Source organism: Panicum virgatum, chromosome 7K (assembly GCF_016808335.1).
Source record: "Panicum virgatum strain AP13 chromosome 7K, P.virgatum_v5, whole genome shotgun sequence".
NCBI lineage: Eukaryota > Viridiplantae > Streptophyta > Magnoliopsida > Poales > Poaceae > Panicum > Panicum virgatum.
In genome coordinates, this window is record NC_053142.1 from 10,596,997 (window position 1) to 10,615,366 (window position 18,370).

At 44.7% G+C, this 18,370-nt stretch overlaps 4 protein-coding genes across 4 annotated transcripts; 1 reads left to right on the forward strand and 3 right to left on the reverse strand.

Annotated features, from left to right (window-relative positions):
* The first annotated feature begins 2,237 nt into the window (after positions 1-2,237).
* On the forward strand, positions 2,238-2,929 carry LOC120642879. Its single transcript, XM_039919477.1, has 2 exons — positions 2,238-2,580; positions 2,796-2,929. Exons 1-2 carry the CDS (start codon positions 2,257-2,259, stop codon positions 2,817-2,819), a joined length of 348 nt encoding a protein of 115 aa, XP_039775411.1. The 5' UTR covers positions 2,238-2,256; the 3' UTR covers positions 2,820-2,929.
* A 2,643-nt stretch (positions 2,930-5,572) lies between these two features.
* LOC120642880 (protein FAR1-RELATED SEQUENCE 1-like) lies at positions 5,573-6,634 on the reverse strand. Its single transcript, XM_039919478.1, has 2 exons — positions 6,373-6,634; positions 5,573-6,239 (listed from the first exon to the last, which is right to left on the reverse strand). Exons 1-2 carry the CDS (start codon positions 6,583-6,585, stop codon positions 5,751-5,753), a joined length of 702 nt encoding a protein of 233 aa, XP_039775412.1. The 5' UTR covers positions 6,586-6,634; the 3' UTR covers positions 5,573-5,750.
* Positions 6,617-8,718, reverse strand: LOC120639915 (protein FAR1-RELATED SEQUENCE 5-like). Its single transcript, XM_039915835.1, has 5 exons — positions 8,557-8,718; positions 8,201-8,462; positions 7,376-8,063; positions 6,806-7,216; positions 6,617-6,651 (listed from the first exon to the last, which is right to left on the reverse strand). Exons 1-5 carry the CDS (start codon positions 8,697-8,699, stop codon positions 6,617-6,619), a joined length of 1,539 nt encoding a protein of 512 aa, XP_039771769.1. The 5' UTR covers positions 8,700-8,718.
* Positions 8,719-9,669: 951 nt separating this feature from the next.
* Positions 9,670-10,614, reverse strand: LOC120639916. Its single transcript, XM_039915836.1, has one exon. The coding sequence runs from the start codon at positions 10,612-10,614 to the stop codon at positions 9,670-9,672; it is 945 nt and encodes a 314-aa protein (XP_039771770.1).
* Between the last annotated feature and the right edge of the window lie 7,756 nt (positions 10,615-18,370).

Genomic DNA, 18,370 nt, shown 5'->3' on the forward strand with positions numbered 1-18,370 from the left:
GCATGCCACGAGGCTTGACCGCGGCACGCTGTGTCCGGCAAGACTCTCCGACGCCGCTAGCCATTCCACTCACCTTGATCATGCGCTATATCTGTGAGCTGAGATAAATATATAGAGGACTTGTGAATGAACGTGTGTGCACTGTTAGCACCCACAACCTTATCCGCTTTCATCCAGAACCATCTTGCCCCCGCCAAGCTCACCCCTTCGGCCCCAGGACTCACCCCCCCCCCCCCGGCACAAGCCATCGCGCTACAGCAAACCTTATCTCCTCCGCCTCGACTACTTCCGGAGCACATCAGCAGCAGGATCAGCCCAAAAATATTCGACAGCGGCCAAAGCTCCCCCGCCGAGGTAACGACTCTATCCTGGCGCAGCACAGCTTCCACTTTGGCATTTACAAAATGTTTAGCGCCTTTGTTAGGATTCTTCGGTCCCAACGTCCGAATTGTAAAAAGTGTGCTCCATTTTCTTGTGGTCCAAAAGCGCAGTAGATGATTAAGGAAACCGACGCAAAAAAGAAAAGGCGGCGCACGGTAAAGTTTAGACAAAAAAGGTTGGAGATTGATAGCCGGTTCACTTTCAGGCGACTGAATAAGCCGAAACCACGGTCCCCCATCCCGAGCACCCCCCCACCCATACAAAATCCACACTTTGTGCTACAACAAGTGCGAGCCCTTATGCAAAGCACGCAGAAAAAACTACCAAGTCCCCCTAAGACAAAAAAGAAGACCATGTTCGAGTATAGTTTGTTTCGAACAAACGAGCTTGGGCGTGATAAATTTGTTTCGAACTAAACATGAGCTACATCAGCTGCGAAGCTTCTCCATGGCTCAAAATAACAATTACTATAACAATATACTTTTGATAATACTTGACATTAATTTTAGCCTTTTTTATGATGTTACAATTCGATGATGGATATATAAATCTAATAGGTTAGATAATATTATTTGATAATGGCAAAAGTGCCAATTTTACATGAACACTGGGGGTTTACATGACATTATTACCTATAAAAGACAAATGACTGTAGTTTATATATGTGTTTGATATTACTAAATTTTCATAGTCGCATAGATGATTTATTACAATTTCATAACAGATCATATACCATAATGGTTAGAATTGCGAATAAAAAAGACAGTATGTGCCTTAATATATGAGGTACATATTGAGCCTCCAATTACTGATAACAACGATTATTAAGTGCAAAAAAAAAGCTCTAATTTGCAAAACCTGATTTGAAAATGATACAGGCAGCATGAACACCACTGAGTTCTTCACGGGGCTTGAAATGATGGGGCCGATATTTGGAGGAGTTGGTGAAGGAAGCCTGGAGATTTATGAAAACCCACAAGGCAGCAATGGCACCATGTTCGAGATCTGCTTTCAGAAGAAGCAGCCAGACGATGATAATGACACAACTAAATTAGTTGTGTCCGGTGAAGCTTCAAATGACACAATGCTGAGCTTTAACGGAACCCTGATCAGCAGCATTGTAGCAATTCGTGCTGCCTTTGGTAGATACATCGGAGATTTCAGCTACACCAAAATGATTATGAATAATGGACCATTCATGCATGCCAGATCACAGCTGCAAGCTGCTTTAAACAAATATAGAAGCTTACGTGATGCAGGAAATGCATACCGTCGCACACTTATTGGAATTTTGACAAACTCTTCTGCTGCTCCTCAACTAGGAACCAAATGGTTTGATGATCTTGGGGCTATAGTGTACCCGACAGCAGCAGCATTCCGTGAAGCAGAAGATACCATTGCTAATATCATAGCACCTCCAACCATCACTTCAGACGCTGGTTCCTTCCTCCACGGCATGACCGTGCCACAGGCAAGTAATCTGGACAAATCGAAAACAACATCCTGTCATGCACATCTCAAAGAACTTGAATAATTTCCAACAAACATGTCATGCATTTCATCATATTGGGCAATAGATTTCGCAAAACAGCAAAAGCAATTATTCACTGGACACATTGCATCCCAGAAACTTTCGTAATGGACCTTACTATTTCACCCTAATATTTTTTCGATGCAGTTTGACAAGGACGCCTCATTTTTCATAATAAAGTTCATATTTGAACGGGTCATGCGGACTGTGAATGGCAGAGTTCCAACCGTCCAGACCCACCAAATTGGGCAAACAACTTTCCAATCAATCCTTAGACTCAGTTATTCTGGGGTGACAATTCTAGGTGAACCTGCAGAACACAATATGCCGCCAGGGTCAATGTGATGGTGAAAACACTCACACATATTGAAGCAGCTGCGAACTTAACTATACGAGATTTGACATATGACATGCTTGCACACATGGAGAACAAGATAGCGAGTGTAGAGCAAGAGGTTGAAGTAGTAAAATCAACTGGGATGAAGATAATGGATGCAACCAATGTTTCATTTTCTGGATTGGGCTCACTCATGCAATCTTTGGGTATCACCGATGCAGTTCTCAGTTCAGCAGAGGGTCCAGGGCCATTAATTGGAGATCTAGTCAGGACACTTGATGGTGACAAGGTGAACGTTGACAGTGCATATGCCGACCTTCTGGATTTCCAGGTTAGCTAATACTGCCCCCACCAAAGCAAAACAACATAATCTCTTAAATGAAACTATCTGTCTAACTAAAGTTACTATGTAATTTACATATATATATATGATAATTTTACAACTCATGCTTTTGAAATTTTGTAAACTGTGTTCATTATGTAAACCTGGCTTCAATGTTTAGTTCAAAACACAAGTGTAAAGTAATATTATACCGGATTCTACAGATCAAAGCTTACCAGGAAAACTGAACCAACTGGAAGAGATCAGAAGATGAGCCAGAGAGAAAAATGGGAAAGACTCTTCGTCGTCAGCAATATGTCTAATTATGAACTTAAGAACTATCACTGTAGTGTTACCCCCCACCCCCCACAAATTCTCGTGTAATTCGATGCTTTATCTGATGTAACCGTTACAATTCCCGTACCTAAGACCGTATTTCCAGCTGAAAACAATGTATTATATATTCGAACTTTCAGTTCATGCTAGCTTGTCTCTACTCTCTCATGTACAATCCACCCATAAAACCTTTGGGCGCTTGATATATGCATATTTTATCCGTTACAAATACAACGCAAAGAGATCATAGCAAACGATAGGGATTATAAAACAATAGAGGAATTTATACCGAGTGTGGGGGCCTGGCCACGCCCAAAATCAGAAAGAAATTTAACAAAAACCTGGGCCAACTTTCTTAATGGGTAAGCACTTTCTTATACCTTCGACCACAAGAAAGGCCAGTGGTTGCGTGCCGCAGACGGCAATCACGATAGCCGCACGCTATATAAACATCAGGATGTACTGTCCAAGTCAACAAAGCTTCGAAAAGGGGACAGAAAAGGCAGTACATACTTCAAGAAAAATCCACCCGAGCCAAGGTATGGTCGCTATAAAATCTGAATCAAATGAAATACACACCGCAATACTCCTCCTTCGCAGCTTGCATTTCCTAAGTACAAAGCAGCCAAACTGATGCGGGACTTCGATTTCTATCAGATACAAGCGGCTAGCAACTTCGGCATGCAACCCCCAACGATTACTTCCCTCCGTCAAGAAGCAGCATCGCACAGCATCCCCCACAACATTAGAGGATCAATACAAGGCAAATTCTGCAGCCCCAAGAACCGACCTCTGCTGGTTGCTCAAATATTGCCGGGGTTCAAGAGCAAGCAGAAAATACTGACCGAACAAATCGGACTTGGGTTTCTTTCGGATGCACCACTGAAGTATGATCCCAATAGGGTTTTGTCTGCATGGCTGCTGTCATCGATAAACTACGATCGATCAACTATATGCATCGAACCAGGTATAGAGATTCCAATAGGCGCAAATGAAGCATTGTCAGTCTTAGGCTTGCCTTCAGGAAACTTACCTGTCACTAGAACAGTGCACTGCTCGCAAAAGTTAGATACTAAGAACCTTGCAAAAGCAATGTCGATTGGCTACGCAAAATCATCAAACACTTTAGCTAGAGCACGCGCTGTACTATTATCACTTCACAGCGTTGAGCAATTGTCTGAACCGGAAGAAAGAGCATTCACTATTTCCTTAATCATGTATACCGTATCCACATTCTTGGCACCTGTGTCAAACCCAGCATCAATGCCTGCACTCCCCCCTACAGTTATGCTTGCTTTGTCAGATAGAAAATACAAAGGTGCTTTAGACTGGGCAGGATTTACAGTAGAAAGATTAATGTCAGCATCGAAATCCCTGCAAGAGCAACTCCGGCAAGATACTGGGACTTCAACCATTTACTTGGATGGATGCCTTCCCTTACTCAACGTAAGTACCTAGTTCCAAATAAAAACATCAGTTCTGCACTTATAAACCATATAAAATCTAACTCAATTTCCATGTGCCAAACAACAGTTGGTATTCATGCGTTGGTGCTACTCCAATCACTCTTCTTTCCGGAAATTACCATCAGAAGCAACTACATTTTGCTCCAACTTATCAATACAGCAGATAAAGCATATGGAAGATCAAACTTTATTTCACCGTTGTACACACCTTATGGTAAATATAACAAACTGCTGTACATAACCATGTAGATTACATTTTCCAAACTTTTTTGTCAGCTATACGGTAAAAAAATTAAAATAATGAAAACATATTTCTGACTATAGCTACACATATGCAGAAATTCCCTGCCAGTGAGCAACACCCAATTCACACAAACACTACAGGTACAGCCACCTCAAAAATGAATGAACAAACTGGGGACACTGCTGACAACATTCCATTCAATCAAATCAGGTACAAAGCTATAAACCTTGATATCACATTACCATTAACATATTATATTACAAATCGGTCCTAACATTCCAAAATTTTGTCAATGCTGCAAGGAACTCTGTCACTGGAAATAACCAGATGAATGCAGCCGAGCTTTTCTCAGCAACTTCAGTTATGCAACATCCAAGGCCCTCAGGAAACGCTGTTACACAGTTGCTTAGAGGCGAGAAAACCCCTGTGCATTATTCTAAACAAAGCAAATACCAATCTTTTGAACAGCATATTCAGCAATCATGTATTGTAACTATTTGAATTTCACACACACTAACTTGGTTTCGCTTAAAAAAATATTGCAGATACAGAGACTCCATCTTCGCAACACTACATCAGGGCTTTCCAAATACAATTTGATGTTACCCCACCAACCGCCCAGCAACCTGAAGGAAGGTTAACAAATGGAGACCAGTTGAACGGTCTGCTACTGCATCAAAATGCCATCTTGGAACAGAAATAATGTTGGAATCACTGATGCTAATGTTTTCAAATAAATGCAGTTGACCAACTGATGACACCATCTCCACAGCCTATGGACGCAGCAAAGTATGACACTACCCCAAGCCCACAAATTAAGTCAGCTTCCAAGAGGAGCCGAACAGACATCCAGTAAAAACATCAGTGCAGCGACATCATGTCAATCAGGGGATTGTTGATTACACCAACGACAATTGAACAATGCAACTTAAGAATATATTACAACAGTATTAGACATCGGACGGCATAATATTAATCCGTGCTACATTTTGTTCATAAACTAGGTTTATGATGAGCATCATCGAATAAAATGCGCAAACTATTTATTTTAGACACCAATGTACTGCCACTAGACATACTTCCAATGTAAACATTTGTTGGCATCAATGATACTGTGATTGGTTAAGAAACATTCAGATATCTTTTAAGCACCGGGTCTTCTTGCTAGGAGGCATCTCTTCCTCTGGCCAATCTTCGGAAATTGGATCCCTCGGTGAAGAGTCAAGAGTCCTTCTCTTGTCTTTCCTCGATATCCAAGCATTAAGCCCAGTGCTAGGAGGTCGACCACCCTTCATTGTCCTTGGAGGGCACGATAAAGGCACCGGCCCAGCATCATCATGCAAACTACATTGATACTGTCCATCAAATGGTGGATCCTCCCGCTGCGTTCGGTCAGCGGGCCTCAACGCTTCCATAGCATTCCTGAACATCTGCTCATCCACCGGTGAAGGTCCATGCACAATTTGAAGAGTCTGCAACATCAAAGCCTTCTTCCTCATTTGGTCTGCATCTGAAGCTATATCAGTTTGTTCTCCATGAGCTTTGTAAACAACTGCCTCCTTTGTCCATCTTCTCATTATATTAAACTTTGGAATTTCTTGCCTATCCAAATGTAACAAAACCTGGAACAGAAAAATAAGGGAAAGATTATACAAACACATGTATATATCAACGAGCGAAAAATAACTCTCCCATTAATAAATGCAGCAAAGTACAATGTACTTAAGCACACAGAAAAGGAGTAAATCATATTACCTTTAAAGCATGCCGGCACAGCATACCTAGATGCTCATACAGACCACACTGGCAAGACATGAAATCCTCTCCGTGCAGAGTAACAACATATTTTTTTTGTACACCATCTGAGCTCAACTTCGCAGAGGAAACAATGAACCTGTCATTGCCATCTTCCCTCTGAACACAAAACTTCCCAGCCTCGAATAACTCATCATAAAATTTCTCATACATTGCACGAGTATACACTAAATCGGCATGCTCTTCAATCGGAGCCCCTACCCTCATTTTCCTTGTAACCTGAACAATGTATATTAATCAATTCAGAAAAAGTCCAAAACGAAAAAGATGGATACATTTGCCTAATAACAATGGAGAATGATAAAAGGGATACACCATTTACTTACCATTTTTGTTACATGTTGCTCCCGAGCCTCTTGCTCTGTCCGATCACAAAGGAACTCATTGAACTTGCTTACAAACATGTGCATAGGCGCAGCCTTCTGAATATGCCTCTTAAGCATGTGATTAGCACTTTCACTCCTTTGCGTGCTCGTCATCCCAGCACAAAAAACACTCATAAAGTATGGTTTGGCCCATTTTTCCCTATGCTTGTAAAGTCTTAGCATATACTTGCTCTTCACAAGCCGGTACTTTATGATCAACTTCTTCCACGACAATTCAAAACTATCAACACATGTCTCGTTGGTGATGAGATTATAGAAATCACTTTTGAATTGCTTGTGTCTCGCAATAACTTTCCCTAACTTCTTCTTAGCACTCTTCAAGACATGCCAACGACACCATCGATGACGTGTCCCAGGCAAAACAGTACGAATTGCCTTTCCCATTGCCGCGCATTGATCTACACATCATTCAAGCCAGAAAAAGCAACGGGCTAAAAAAAATCAAACTAAACCACTAGAAAAAGTCACATAGTACTACATACAACATACTTTCATACAAAAAAATGCATCAAAATTATGCAATCAGACCCCCCCCTACTTGTGTGAACTTAACTCACCTGTCAGCACAGTTATTGGAACTGATCCATCCATCATCTCGATGAAATTTTGAAATGCCCATTGGAAGTCTTCTGCTGTCTCAGTAGACAAAAGAACGCCACCAAAAATAATTGACTGAAAATGGCAATTAACACCGATAAAAATTCCAAACGGCAAGCTGTACAAATTGGTACGATAGGTTGTATCAAATGTAACAACATCACCGAAGTTCTTGTAATCCATCCTATTCTTTCCAGTACACCAAAGCATAGATTTAACTGTGCCCTTCTCATCAACCTTGAACCTCACTTCCATAAGTGGATCTTTGATTTTCATTTCCCGTAAAAGTTGGACAGTTTTACCAATGTCATCAGCCATATTTTCCCTTGCTACCTTCGCGCAGAGTGACCTGATGGTCTCTTTACGAACTGGATTCATAGCACTACTATCTGTGACACCAATAATGCTGCAAACCCTTCCAATACTGACATTGTTGTCTCGAAGTTTCTTGATGAAATACTTAGTGCTCGGATCAATCATGCTATGAGAATTCCACTGTTTCTTCTCTGCATACCCCTCTGATAATTTGTGGTTGTGGCTTGTGCTAACTCGACTAATGTACCACCCATGATCACTTGTTCTCAGCAGCCTTATCATAACTTTACATCCAGTCCTGATAGACGCACAATTCTTGGTTCGCGGTGATCCCTGACAAATTTGTCCCAACGCTTAATTATTTATGATTTAAAAACATACAATGAATGATTAACAATAATATAACACCAGCAACAAGAAGGGAAAATAAAAAAAGAGCAAAAAAAAAAGAGAGCTGAATCGACACTAACCTCACAAGAACAAACAATATCTTGCCTGGTTGTGTATCCTTTATTATTCTTGTTGCTACGACCATAACGGATTCCAAACCCAATCTCCCATGAATAAAGATTAAAGAAATCTCTCGCCTCTTCGCTGCTACTGAATAATGTACCCTCCAGAGGTTGGAAAATTGGAGATCCTCGATTCCTAGATGCTTGGCTCAGTGCCCTTGTAATCGCACTCTCCTCGTTTACAGCAATCCGCTCGGACGGGCCTTCCCTAGCTGATTTCCTACAAGACCAACGAAATTTGGATGGTGAATATAACAAACGATCGAGCAAAAAAAACGAAGTTCCGAAATTTGAAACGATGTAGATGTACTAACCTCGTCCAACCTATCCGTCGCTCGGTGATCACATTACCAGCCTCCAATGCAAGCTCAGCTTCCTCTGCTCCAGCTTCTCCACCCTCCTGTCCATTTCCTTCAATCTGACCTGAATCAACTCCCACAAATTTGTCCCGAATCATCTCTGCTACTCCCAATTCTAGATCTATATTCATGATTCCCTCTTGTTCTGGTGAAACCTGGGTTAAACAAGGGCGAGTTGAACTGGACGCATCGCAATCCATGGGGATTGCTCTAACGAGGAGACCGCAAGGAAAGAACTCGTATAAATCGAGCTACAAAACAGTGCTGGTCTCGTATCCTTATCCTCGCCTGTTCGAAGCTGAACGCTTGCAGGCTAAGCCTCGATTATAGACTTTTTAAAAAAATTAATAAAGTAATTCTTTTAAAACCTGTTCGGTGAGAACAGACAATGTGAAAACGAGTTGCCGGCCCGCTTGCCCAGTTTGACTTCCTGCGCGCGAGGCATCAAACGTTGGCTATTCTTCCGTCACCTCAAACGTCGGCGCGAATCTAAATGACAAAGCCCTGACCGTCGATGGGGGTGGGTACGTCCGCCATAGGACACCAAAACATTTGGGGCCTCCTGTCCAATCACCGGCTCACCGACGTCCACTGTGCAGCATTCTCGTCGATGCCGTCAATCACATGGCGGTGAGGCGGCCAACGAGGGGTGTGTGGTGTGCCGCGAGAAGGGCAACGAGTGCAACTTATCAGATGGCACGAGGAATTTCAGCATCCAAAGGCTATGCCACGAATTTGGTAGCTTTATTTTGATTTGAACAGACAAAAAAAGACAATTCTTAATAAGCCAAACACGAAAGCATACCAGACGTTGTAAAAAATAAAAACTGAAACAGTTACCACAATTTAATTCCATGAATGAATAAACAATAATTAAGCTGCATGTCATTGCATCGTCGGCGGTGGGATCAGTGATCACAAAAATGAAGGCGTGAACCACGCTGGTGGCGGCCAGCACGGGTGCACCCCGTCCTCCGCCTCCGGTATCCTCTCGATCACCTTTCCGAGGTTGAGGCAGTACACGCCCGTTTCCCGGAGCTCGGTGTCGTCTCGCGCGCCACGGTACTGTTAGTTGGCGCCGTGCGCCTGGCGCAGGCAGGCGTCCCTGACCTCGTCGTCCGTGAAGTAGATGCTGCCGGCGGCGATGCCCCGGTGCTCCCTCGCCGACACGCACACGGTGCCGTTCACGCCAACGAAGAGCGCGGCGCCGCCCATGTCCGCCGCCTCCCACCGCCCGTTCGCCTGGTCCAGGACTTGCACCTCGAAGTGGACGCGCGTGATCCACTTGTTCATGTACGAGTACTCCCCCTTCTCTTCGACCACCTCCGTGTGCTTGAGCACGGCCATCAGCCGCCCGTCCGTCGACGCCGCGAGGTACTTGCGGCGCAGCTGCTTCTTCTCGTCGTGAGCAGCCGCAGCCAGCGGCGGCGCCACCACCTGGCTGGTGAACTCGCCGGTCTCGTCGTCGCGTTGCCACGCCTCGACGCGGCCGGTGTACGTGACGGAGTAGAACCGGCCGTCGTGGTGGATTGCGTCCTCGACGCCGTCGGGGGAGCGCGCCATCCTCCAGGCGGGAACGGGATCCTCCGCCACCGCGAAGGCCGGGGTGCCGATGTGCCTGTCCGTGATGAGCATGGCGGCGTAGCTGCCCGGCCGCGGGGACGCCGAGAGGACGACCTTGCGGTAGAATTTCTGGCGCATCTGTGCGGCGGTGAGCGTGGACGTCCTCGGCTTGGGCCCCCAGTCCTTGTCCTCCGGCGGCGGAGGGCCTCCGAACCGGATCTGCAAGAAGGGCGCCACGTCGAGGCAGAACCATCGGCCCCAGAGCGAACGGAGGAACGGGATGGTGGTAATAGCCGGTAGGTCGGCGTGCTCCCCGGTGGCCGGGTTAGCCATGCGGAGGGCCCCCTGCTCGTCGGCGGTGACGAGCCACCCGCCCGTGGAGCCGATGATGACGCGGCCGCGCATGTCGTCCGAGGTGCGCAAAGAGGCGGCCGGCTTCTCCTTCGCCATGGGCAGGGCCGTGGGCTTCTCCTCGGCCTCGCCGGGAGGATGAGCCACGGCGCCTCCTGCCTCAGCATGCGGCGGCCCGACGCGCCGCAGACCGAGGCGAAGGCAAGGCGCCGGAGGAAGGCGAGGCGCCGGAGGAAATCCAGGCGGCGGTGGATCTCGGCGTGCAGCTCCGCCGGGAGGCGTTGGACGACGGCTTCGACGATGCCGTGGCGCCGGGCGGCTTCGGCTTCCCGACGCCTCTGCCTCTGGCGCTGGCGCTGGTCCCGGCGGCGGCGCGAGGATTGCATGGTTGTTCGAGGGCTGGGATGACGACTAGGGCACGGCCGGGTTTGTTGGTTATATATGGTGATGCATCAAAGTCGGCGGATAAAGAGTTTTTTTGTGTTGCGACCTTTTCCTGCTTGACTTGACTTCGTGTAGACTAGGAGTGGGACACGCACACGCACCAATGACGGAATTTTCGGAAGAAAACTCAACTCCCACCCGTGGGGACCCCAGCCCATCTCATGGATTGCTGCCGCCGCGTGGTGACCAGACCAAAGACCACCTTGATGTACTCTGCCTTCTATTTTTTTTTGGAACAACAGGTGTGTGGGTGAGTAATTAGACGGGGGGTTTCACATACATATGAATGTAGAAGCAAGAAAGAAGATTGAGAAAATAGAAACAAGTAACGTCGTGAGATTTGATTAAAAAAATGTGAAATAATTCTCCATGATATTATGCTCAGGCTTACAGGAGGATAAATTAAAAAAAAAACTGTTTAGTTGTTGTTCTCCAACATAGAAAACTCAAATCCCTCCCGTGGGGACCCAGCCCATATCATGGATTGCTGCCGCGTGGTGACTTTCAGCGATCTGACGATGCTTCTTGGGCAATTCAGGCTCGGTAGCCACCAGAACAAGGTGCTCTTTGATCGAGCTCGAACTCGGGCAGGCAGGAAGACACTCTAGATGTGAAGAAGCAGGCAGTTGTCTCATCAAACAGCAAGACTATCAACACAAAGTCAAATCTATATCTATATTTATATACTTATTTCTAAAGCGAGTAAGATTTTCACCCAATTTTTTGGTTTGGTCTATCAAAAATTTTGATTTGGTCCGCCTTAAGTCACTGACAATGTGAACCCTTGTCGTCCCTTAGTCCTGTCGGCATGTGAATTCGGTCATGTGTCCGGTTCGGTTACGTCTCCAGTCGCAAAATAGAATTTTAGAGGAACAAAGCATTTGGTCCCTATTTCCCCTTTTCCTAAGGAAAAAGGTATCTGACGACCTGTCGCTCTCACACGGAGGGCGCGACCTGCGCGGTGTGGCCTGCTGCGGTCCCTCGTCGAATGAAATTGGGTCACCGTGGTCCATCTCTTTTTCTCTTTAAAAAATATTTTATCTCATTCATATGAACTCCGTTTTGAGCACCACAGTGTTCTACTCGATGAGCTGAACAAAACTAGATCCCACTTACATATGTTTCAACGACATTTTGCAACAGTGTCAAATTACTATATGCTATAACATAAGTTGCACAGTGTTGCATGCATAGGTTGCCACACTTATAATATACAAGTTGTCATAAAAAATAGCATTTCATTTATATGAGTTTGTCATAAAAGCAGAGTGTCCACCAACAACTCATGTGACAACTTATATGTAGGACATCCTTCTGTATTGTGTGGCAAATTATATGTTATATGTGTAGCAATTTATGTTTACGACTCCCTTCTGTGTTTGTTGTAACTTATGTGTTATATGTATGGCAACTTATGTGTAAGACACCTCATGTTTTCTGTCAACTTCTATATTACAAGTGTGGCAACTTAGTATAAGATTTTTTTTGGCAACTCGTGTGCATAACACTTTTTCTGGTCTTTTGTGACAACTCCTGTGCATAACAAAGTATGATTTGATGGTAAATTTCTTTTTTCTTGACAACTTACACAAAAAATACTATTTTTTGTTGCAACTCTTACTTTACAAGTGTGGCAAGTTATGTGTAGACATTTTGACAATTTATGTGATAGTATATAGCAACTTGGCACGAGTGAAAAACGTCATCAAAATATATGCAAGTGGGATCTAGTTTTGTTCCCTCATCATACAGAACACAATGGTGCAAACGGTTTCAAAAACAGAGATCGTATGGTAAAGATAAATTATTTTTTTCCTAAAAAATACATGGACCTCACTTTCTTGGACAACGCACCACCACTGCTCTCCCGACAGCAATAGGTCGTGCGCTCCCATCCAACGCCACCCGTCGCGCGTTATCTTCGTGCTTTTCCTAACCTCTCTTTCGCTACCTTTCGCCGCATCCGAGTTCCATGCCAATCTGAAACCATCACGACCTCCTCGACTCACAAATAGAAGCTCCATCGACCTCTACATCGGGAGCTACGAATTCCTACGCGGCAGCGCGTACGTGCGGGCCGAGATCGCGACGCACGAGCGCAGCGCTGCCGAGGTAGCCGTCCTAACAGAGATACGACTTAATTTCTAGGCGAGATCAATGAGTGCTGCGTGCAGCTGTGCAGAATCCGCCGAGGCTTAGGCATGCCTCAAGATTCTTCCACCAAGTGAAGGCCGAGAATGGAGAGCTGAGAGCAAGGCGACAGCCCTCGCTCGAGAGGACTGCTGGGCCGGTTCTCCAACTTTATTCCTGTGCCCGAGCTGCACGACGTGATGAATACAAGTGTGGATGTAGCCGTTGCTAATCTCACAAGCCATGCATGAGGGGAGGCATAGGGGAGGCAAAAGATTGGAGCCCATTGCTTCGTCTGAGAGACTGAGAGCGATGGAGTTGATGAGGATGACGGTAGAGCCAGTATGAGGCAACATTTTAAGATGCTCAAGCTGCAAAGGAGGCTGTAGACATGGTGTGAGCTGAAGATGCTTGTGAAAATGCCTGCCCAGCTAACAAAAGAAGCACTTAAAAGATAATCAAGCTATGCCTGACAAAACCGAAGACTAAATTTTGCTGCACTAGAGGTTGTTGTGAAATTGACTAACTTTGCTTGAGGAAGGTAATTTCAGGAATTAATATTGCCATTCATCTTTGCTTCCAAAGTTACGACAATATGTCTCTCTATTCTGCACCAAGAAATATATATATATATATATCGACACAGAATCTTGGTGTTTACCTTCTGTTAAAATTGGGCTATATCTTTGCTTCCAAAGGTATTTTTCTTAAAATTGGGCTATATATTTCTTGTAGCCCGTAATAACACTCGGTCACATAAATTATTTTTTTAATAGAAAATGCATAATATGTCTTGTATATTGTTTCCAGTAGTGAAATAAATTGATGATATATTCATATGGATTTGGACCGTAGCAAGCAAGGGCACATTTGCCTATCTCTATTTAATCTAATCTAATCCTAATTCTAAACCAAGTAATGGTTCCATGATCCGTCAATCTGAATCTTAATCGGAATCTAGATAAATCAATCAGAATACTAATTGGAACCCGAACAGATCAATCCGAATTCCAATCGGAATCTGAACAATCAATACGGATTGAAAGAGCATAAAATTGATTGATTTGGTAGAGAATTAGAGAGAAGTAGAGAATTAGGGAGAATTATTAGAGAATTAGTGGACAATTAGAGAGAATTAGAGAAATAAAAAGAATTAGTTAGAGAATTTAGTTATTTTATTTATATACATTAGTTAGAGAATTTAGTTAGAGAAGGAAATGGAGAGAATTTAGTTAGAGAGAATGTAGTCATTATTTTTTGCCATTATTTGATATTATCTAGAATTTAGTTATTTCATATATAGAAGGAAATGAAGAGAATTTAGAGAGAATTTAGTTATTTCTATTATTATTTCTTATGTAGTGTATGATTGTGTCATTCAAAGATTTTATTTAATCATGTATTTAATGGTTAGACGACGATGACATGTATTGCACTGTATAATGTAATGACGACGACGAGTAATGACGAGTAATGACGACGAGTAATAATTTTATGTACAATTCTTGATTACAAGTATTGTATTTGTAATTTAGATTGATTTAAATTAATTCTCGAGCTCGAATCCGTTCGTATTCGCTCTCTAACTCACTCACGCATTCGCCGTCCCTCGACCCTCGACCCCGACTCTCAACCCCGTCCCTCGACCCCGACTCTCAACCCCGTCCCTCGACTCTCGACCTTGACCCTCAACCCTAGACCTCGACCCTCAACCCTCAACCCCGTTCCTCGACCCGGTTCCTCGACCCCGTTCCACGACACACACACTCCCACTAACACACACACAGACACAGACACACACACTCTCTCTCTAACACACTCTAACACAATTGTATAAAGTATCGACCCTCGACACACACACACTCACACTAACACACACACACACACTCTAACACACACACAAACACACCCTAACACACTCTAACACATTTATATAAAGTATCGACCCTTGACACACACACACACACTGATTCACACACACACACACTAACTCTCTCTCTCTTTCTCTGTCCCACTAACACACAAACACACAGACACACACACTGACTCACACACACACACACTCACTAACTCTCTCTCTCTCTCTCTTTCTCTGTCCCTCTAACATACACACACACTCTCTCTCTCTCAAACACGCATATTCGTTCAAAGAATTGAATTCTCCTGCTTCATTTAAGGATGGACACATACTCTAACACATTTTTACGGTTTCAGTTAAGGATGGATCCCTTCGGTGATGACGAGGTCGCCAGGCAATACATGTTGGATGCAATAAACGAAGATACGAGGGCCAGCACCACCCAGCCAATCGCTGAAGAAGATGCTCGGACAGCTGATTCGTTCCTGAATATGTCTGGAGATGCCGATGAAGAAGATGATGACTTTGCGCCGCCGCCCAATCAATAGCAGCATGTTCCAGTACTAATCTTAAAACTATATGCATGGTGACTTCGGTAGATTAGTTTTGCGATTAACATATCTTTTCTGTAATTTAGTCGACCTCCGCATCGACTTCGTTGAGCCAGTCAAAAGGGAGACGCCGGCCAACCAAGAAAATGGAGGGAAGACAGGTCGTCACAGAAGTGGACGCAGAGGGCTGTCCAAGTGCTCCAGAGGCTGCTAGCACAAAATTTGTCAACCAATGTGGGGTTATTGTTCGGGCAAGAATTCCGATCACCACAAGACTATGGAAAACGAGCAAACCCGAAGAACAGCAACACGCCGTGCCTGCACATCAGAAGGAATTGCTATGGGCAGAACTCAAGGATATGTTCACTCTTCTTGAAGGAGTTGACCAAGAACTTGTGAAGAAATGTGCCTTGAAAAAGATGGCCCTTGCCTTTGCAACTTTTAAGAAGAAGTTGTACATCAATTACATCAAGAAGGATAAGGAGCCGAACTCGGACGATCTTCCTTAGGTTAAATCATACTGGGAGGAGTTCAAACAATACAAACTATTAGAGGAAGCCCAAGAAAAATCTGAACAGGCCAAGATGAATGCAGCAAATAAGAAGTACAGCCACCACCTTGGGGCTGCCGGGTACAAGAAGTCAGTTAAAAAATGGCAGAAGATGGAGCAGGACCTTATGTATAGAGGCTTCAGGCCGACAACTTGGGATTGGCCGGATAGATCCAAATAGTGGTTATTTTCTAATGGCGTGACACTAAACCAGTTGGATGGAATTTTGGTCATGTCCGAGCATATGCAAGAAGTGTCCCGCGATCTAGTCGCTGCAATAGATGAGACCCAACAAGGAACATTCCAATCTCAAAGGGAGAATGATGAGCTGACAAGGGCATTAAATAATCCGGAACACCCTGGACGAGCCCGCGGCATTGGCGTGGTCCCATGGAAAGTTGCTTGGGCCGGAGATTTCTCTTACAAGACTCACCGAAAGAGCAAAGCCGAACAAGAAGAGAAACTCCGTGCCATGCAAGAAGAGATGAACAGGAAGGTTGCGTCCTTGGAATCTCAGATGGATGCCAGGGTCAATGAGGCAGTGCAGCTAGCTCTGAGCCAAAGGGGCACTGCTGGGTTGCACCCAGATGTTGTGATAAGCCCGGCCTCTCAGCGACGCAGCAGCTGTGCATCCACGGCGACGCCTGATGTACAAGCGGAATAGCAACCCCAGATTGAGCCAACGACGGTAGATGACCAGAGGTATCCAGTGGATGATGTCACCATGCCGACACCGTGCGAGCTTCATGTGCGAGCAAGAAATATATCCATTCATGTCGCATACGGGTCAGCCCTGCCCCTGAATCCTTCTACTACAATTCATGGAAGGCCGATACCCCCTGGCTACACCTCCGTCACAGTCGAGCAGATAGTTGAAAACAACGAGGATCTTGAGCTCGACTTCGTTGGAGGGGATGGAGAGAAGACATTGGGAGACGCACTGCACGGGGTCGTTCTATGGCGCAAGGCCGACATCAAACTTACTGCAAGCACAACGGCTCCCGTGCAGAACGATCGCCCGTCTCCCTCACTGCCGTCCCCACAACCAGCTCCTTCACCACCATCTCCGCCGGCGCAAAGGGCCACGAGTACTCCAACTCCTCCTGCACTAGAAAAAGGAAAGAAAAAGACAGCATCCCTCCCAGCGGCTGGACCCTCAAAGAAGAAGCAGAAAACGGTCGAAAGAAAATTGACCTACGAGAAGACCGCTGAGGAGTTGGAAGAGAACACTGCTCGATATATAAAAGAACAATTGAAGCCTAAAGTCCCCCTGTCGAGGGAAAATGTACCTCTAGAATTAGGGAAAAAGCTTCTCGCGAGCCTAGACAACCCACCACCACCGAAAAACTTACCCTCGGACTATGAACGTACTCTGACAAAGGCACACAAGGTGAGAAATGTGAATAAAAAATGTGGCAAGACCATTCCTCAGCTTGTCACACAACAAAAAGAACTCGAGCCCCTACGGGTGCCAGGGTTGCCACTCCTACACCCGACGGACGTACAACTCCAGGCGGACCTACCGGCCGCGATATTTCTTTCTGAAACTTGATTAACGCTAGAGGAGGCAACGGGGCAAGTGGAGGCGGAAATCCCTGTCGCTCCCGTTCTTACTCCATTCCAGCATAGAAAACCTTTTGTCACTGAGGAAGAGGAGAAAAGTCTAGGCACGCAGATGTTCAATTTGCATAGATGGTACCTGCGAATGTCGAATGACGAAGGGAAAATATTTGGAGTCAAGTATCGTGACCATGATTTCTTCCGCGGGGAGGACGACATCTGGGTGTACTTCGAAAATTTATATCACATTTACCATCGACAAGCCCTCGACGCCTCTATCATCACCATTTGGGTTTTGTAAGTATCACTTACCTCTACATTAATACTTTTTATTAACAAAAACATAATTGTATGTGTGCATTATAAAATTTCTATTGTATCGTTTAGACAGGAGGCCCAAAGAAGCCGAAAACATGGGTGGCACCATCAGATCGGCTTCATGTCTTCTTTGCTAGTCAACCAGAAAGTGCTCAACGAAAATTACAATGAAACATGCCAAAACATGTACGATTCGTTGACTAGGCAAAATTACAAATCCTATATATTCATACCATACAACTTTGGGTAAGCCTTGGTCGACTCAATCCTCTATTATATTACTAAATAAATACTAAGTCGTCTAATGCATGTATGTATATATCCTATCTATATCTGCAGTTTTCATTGGATTTTACTCATACTTTCCGTAGAGACCGGCAATCTTATAGTCTTTGACTCAATGAGAAATCCAACATATCATAGACCCCTTGAACAGGTAAGTTC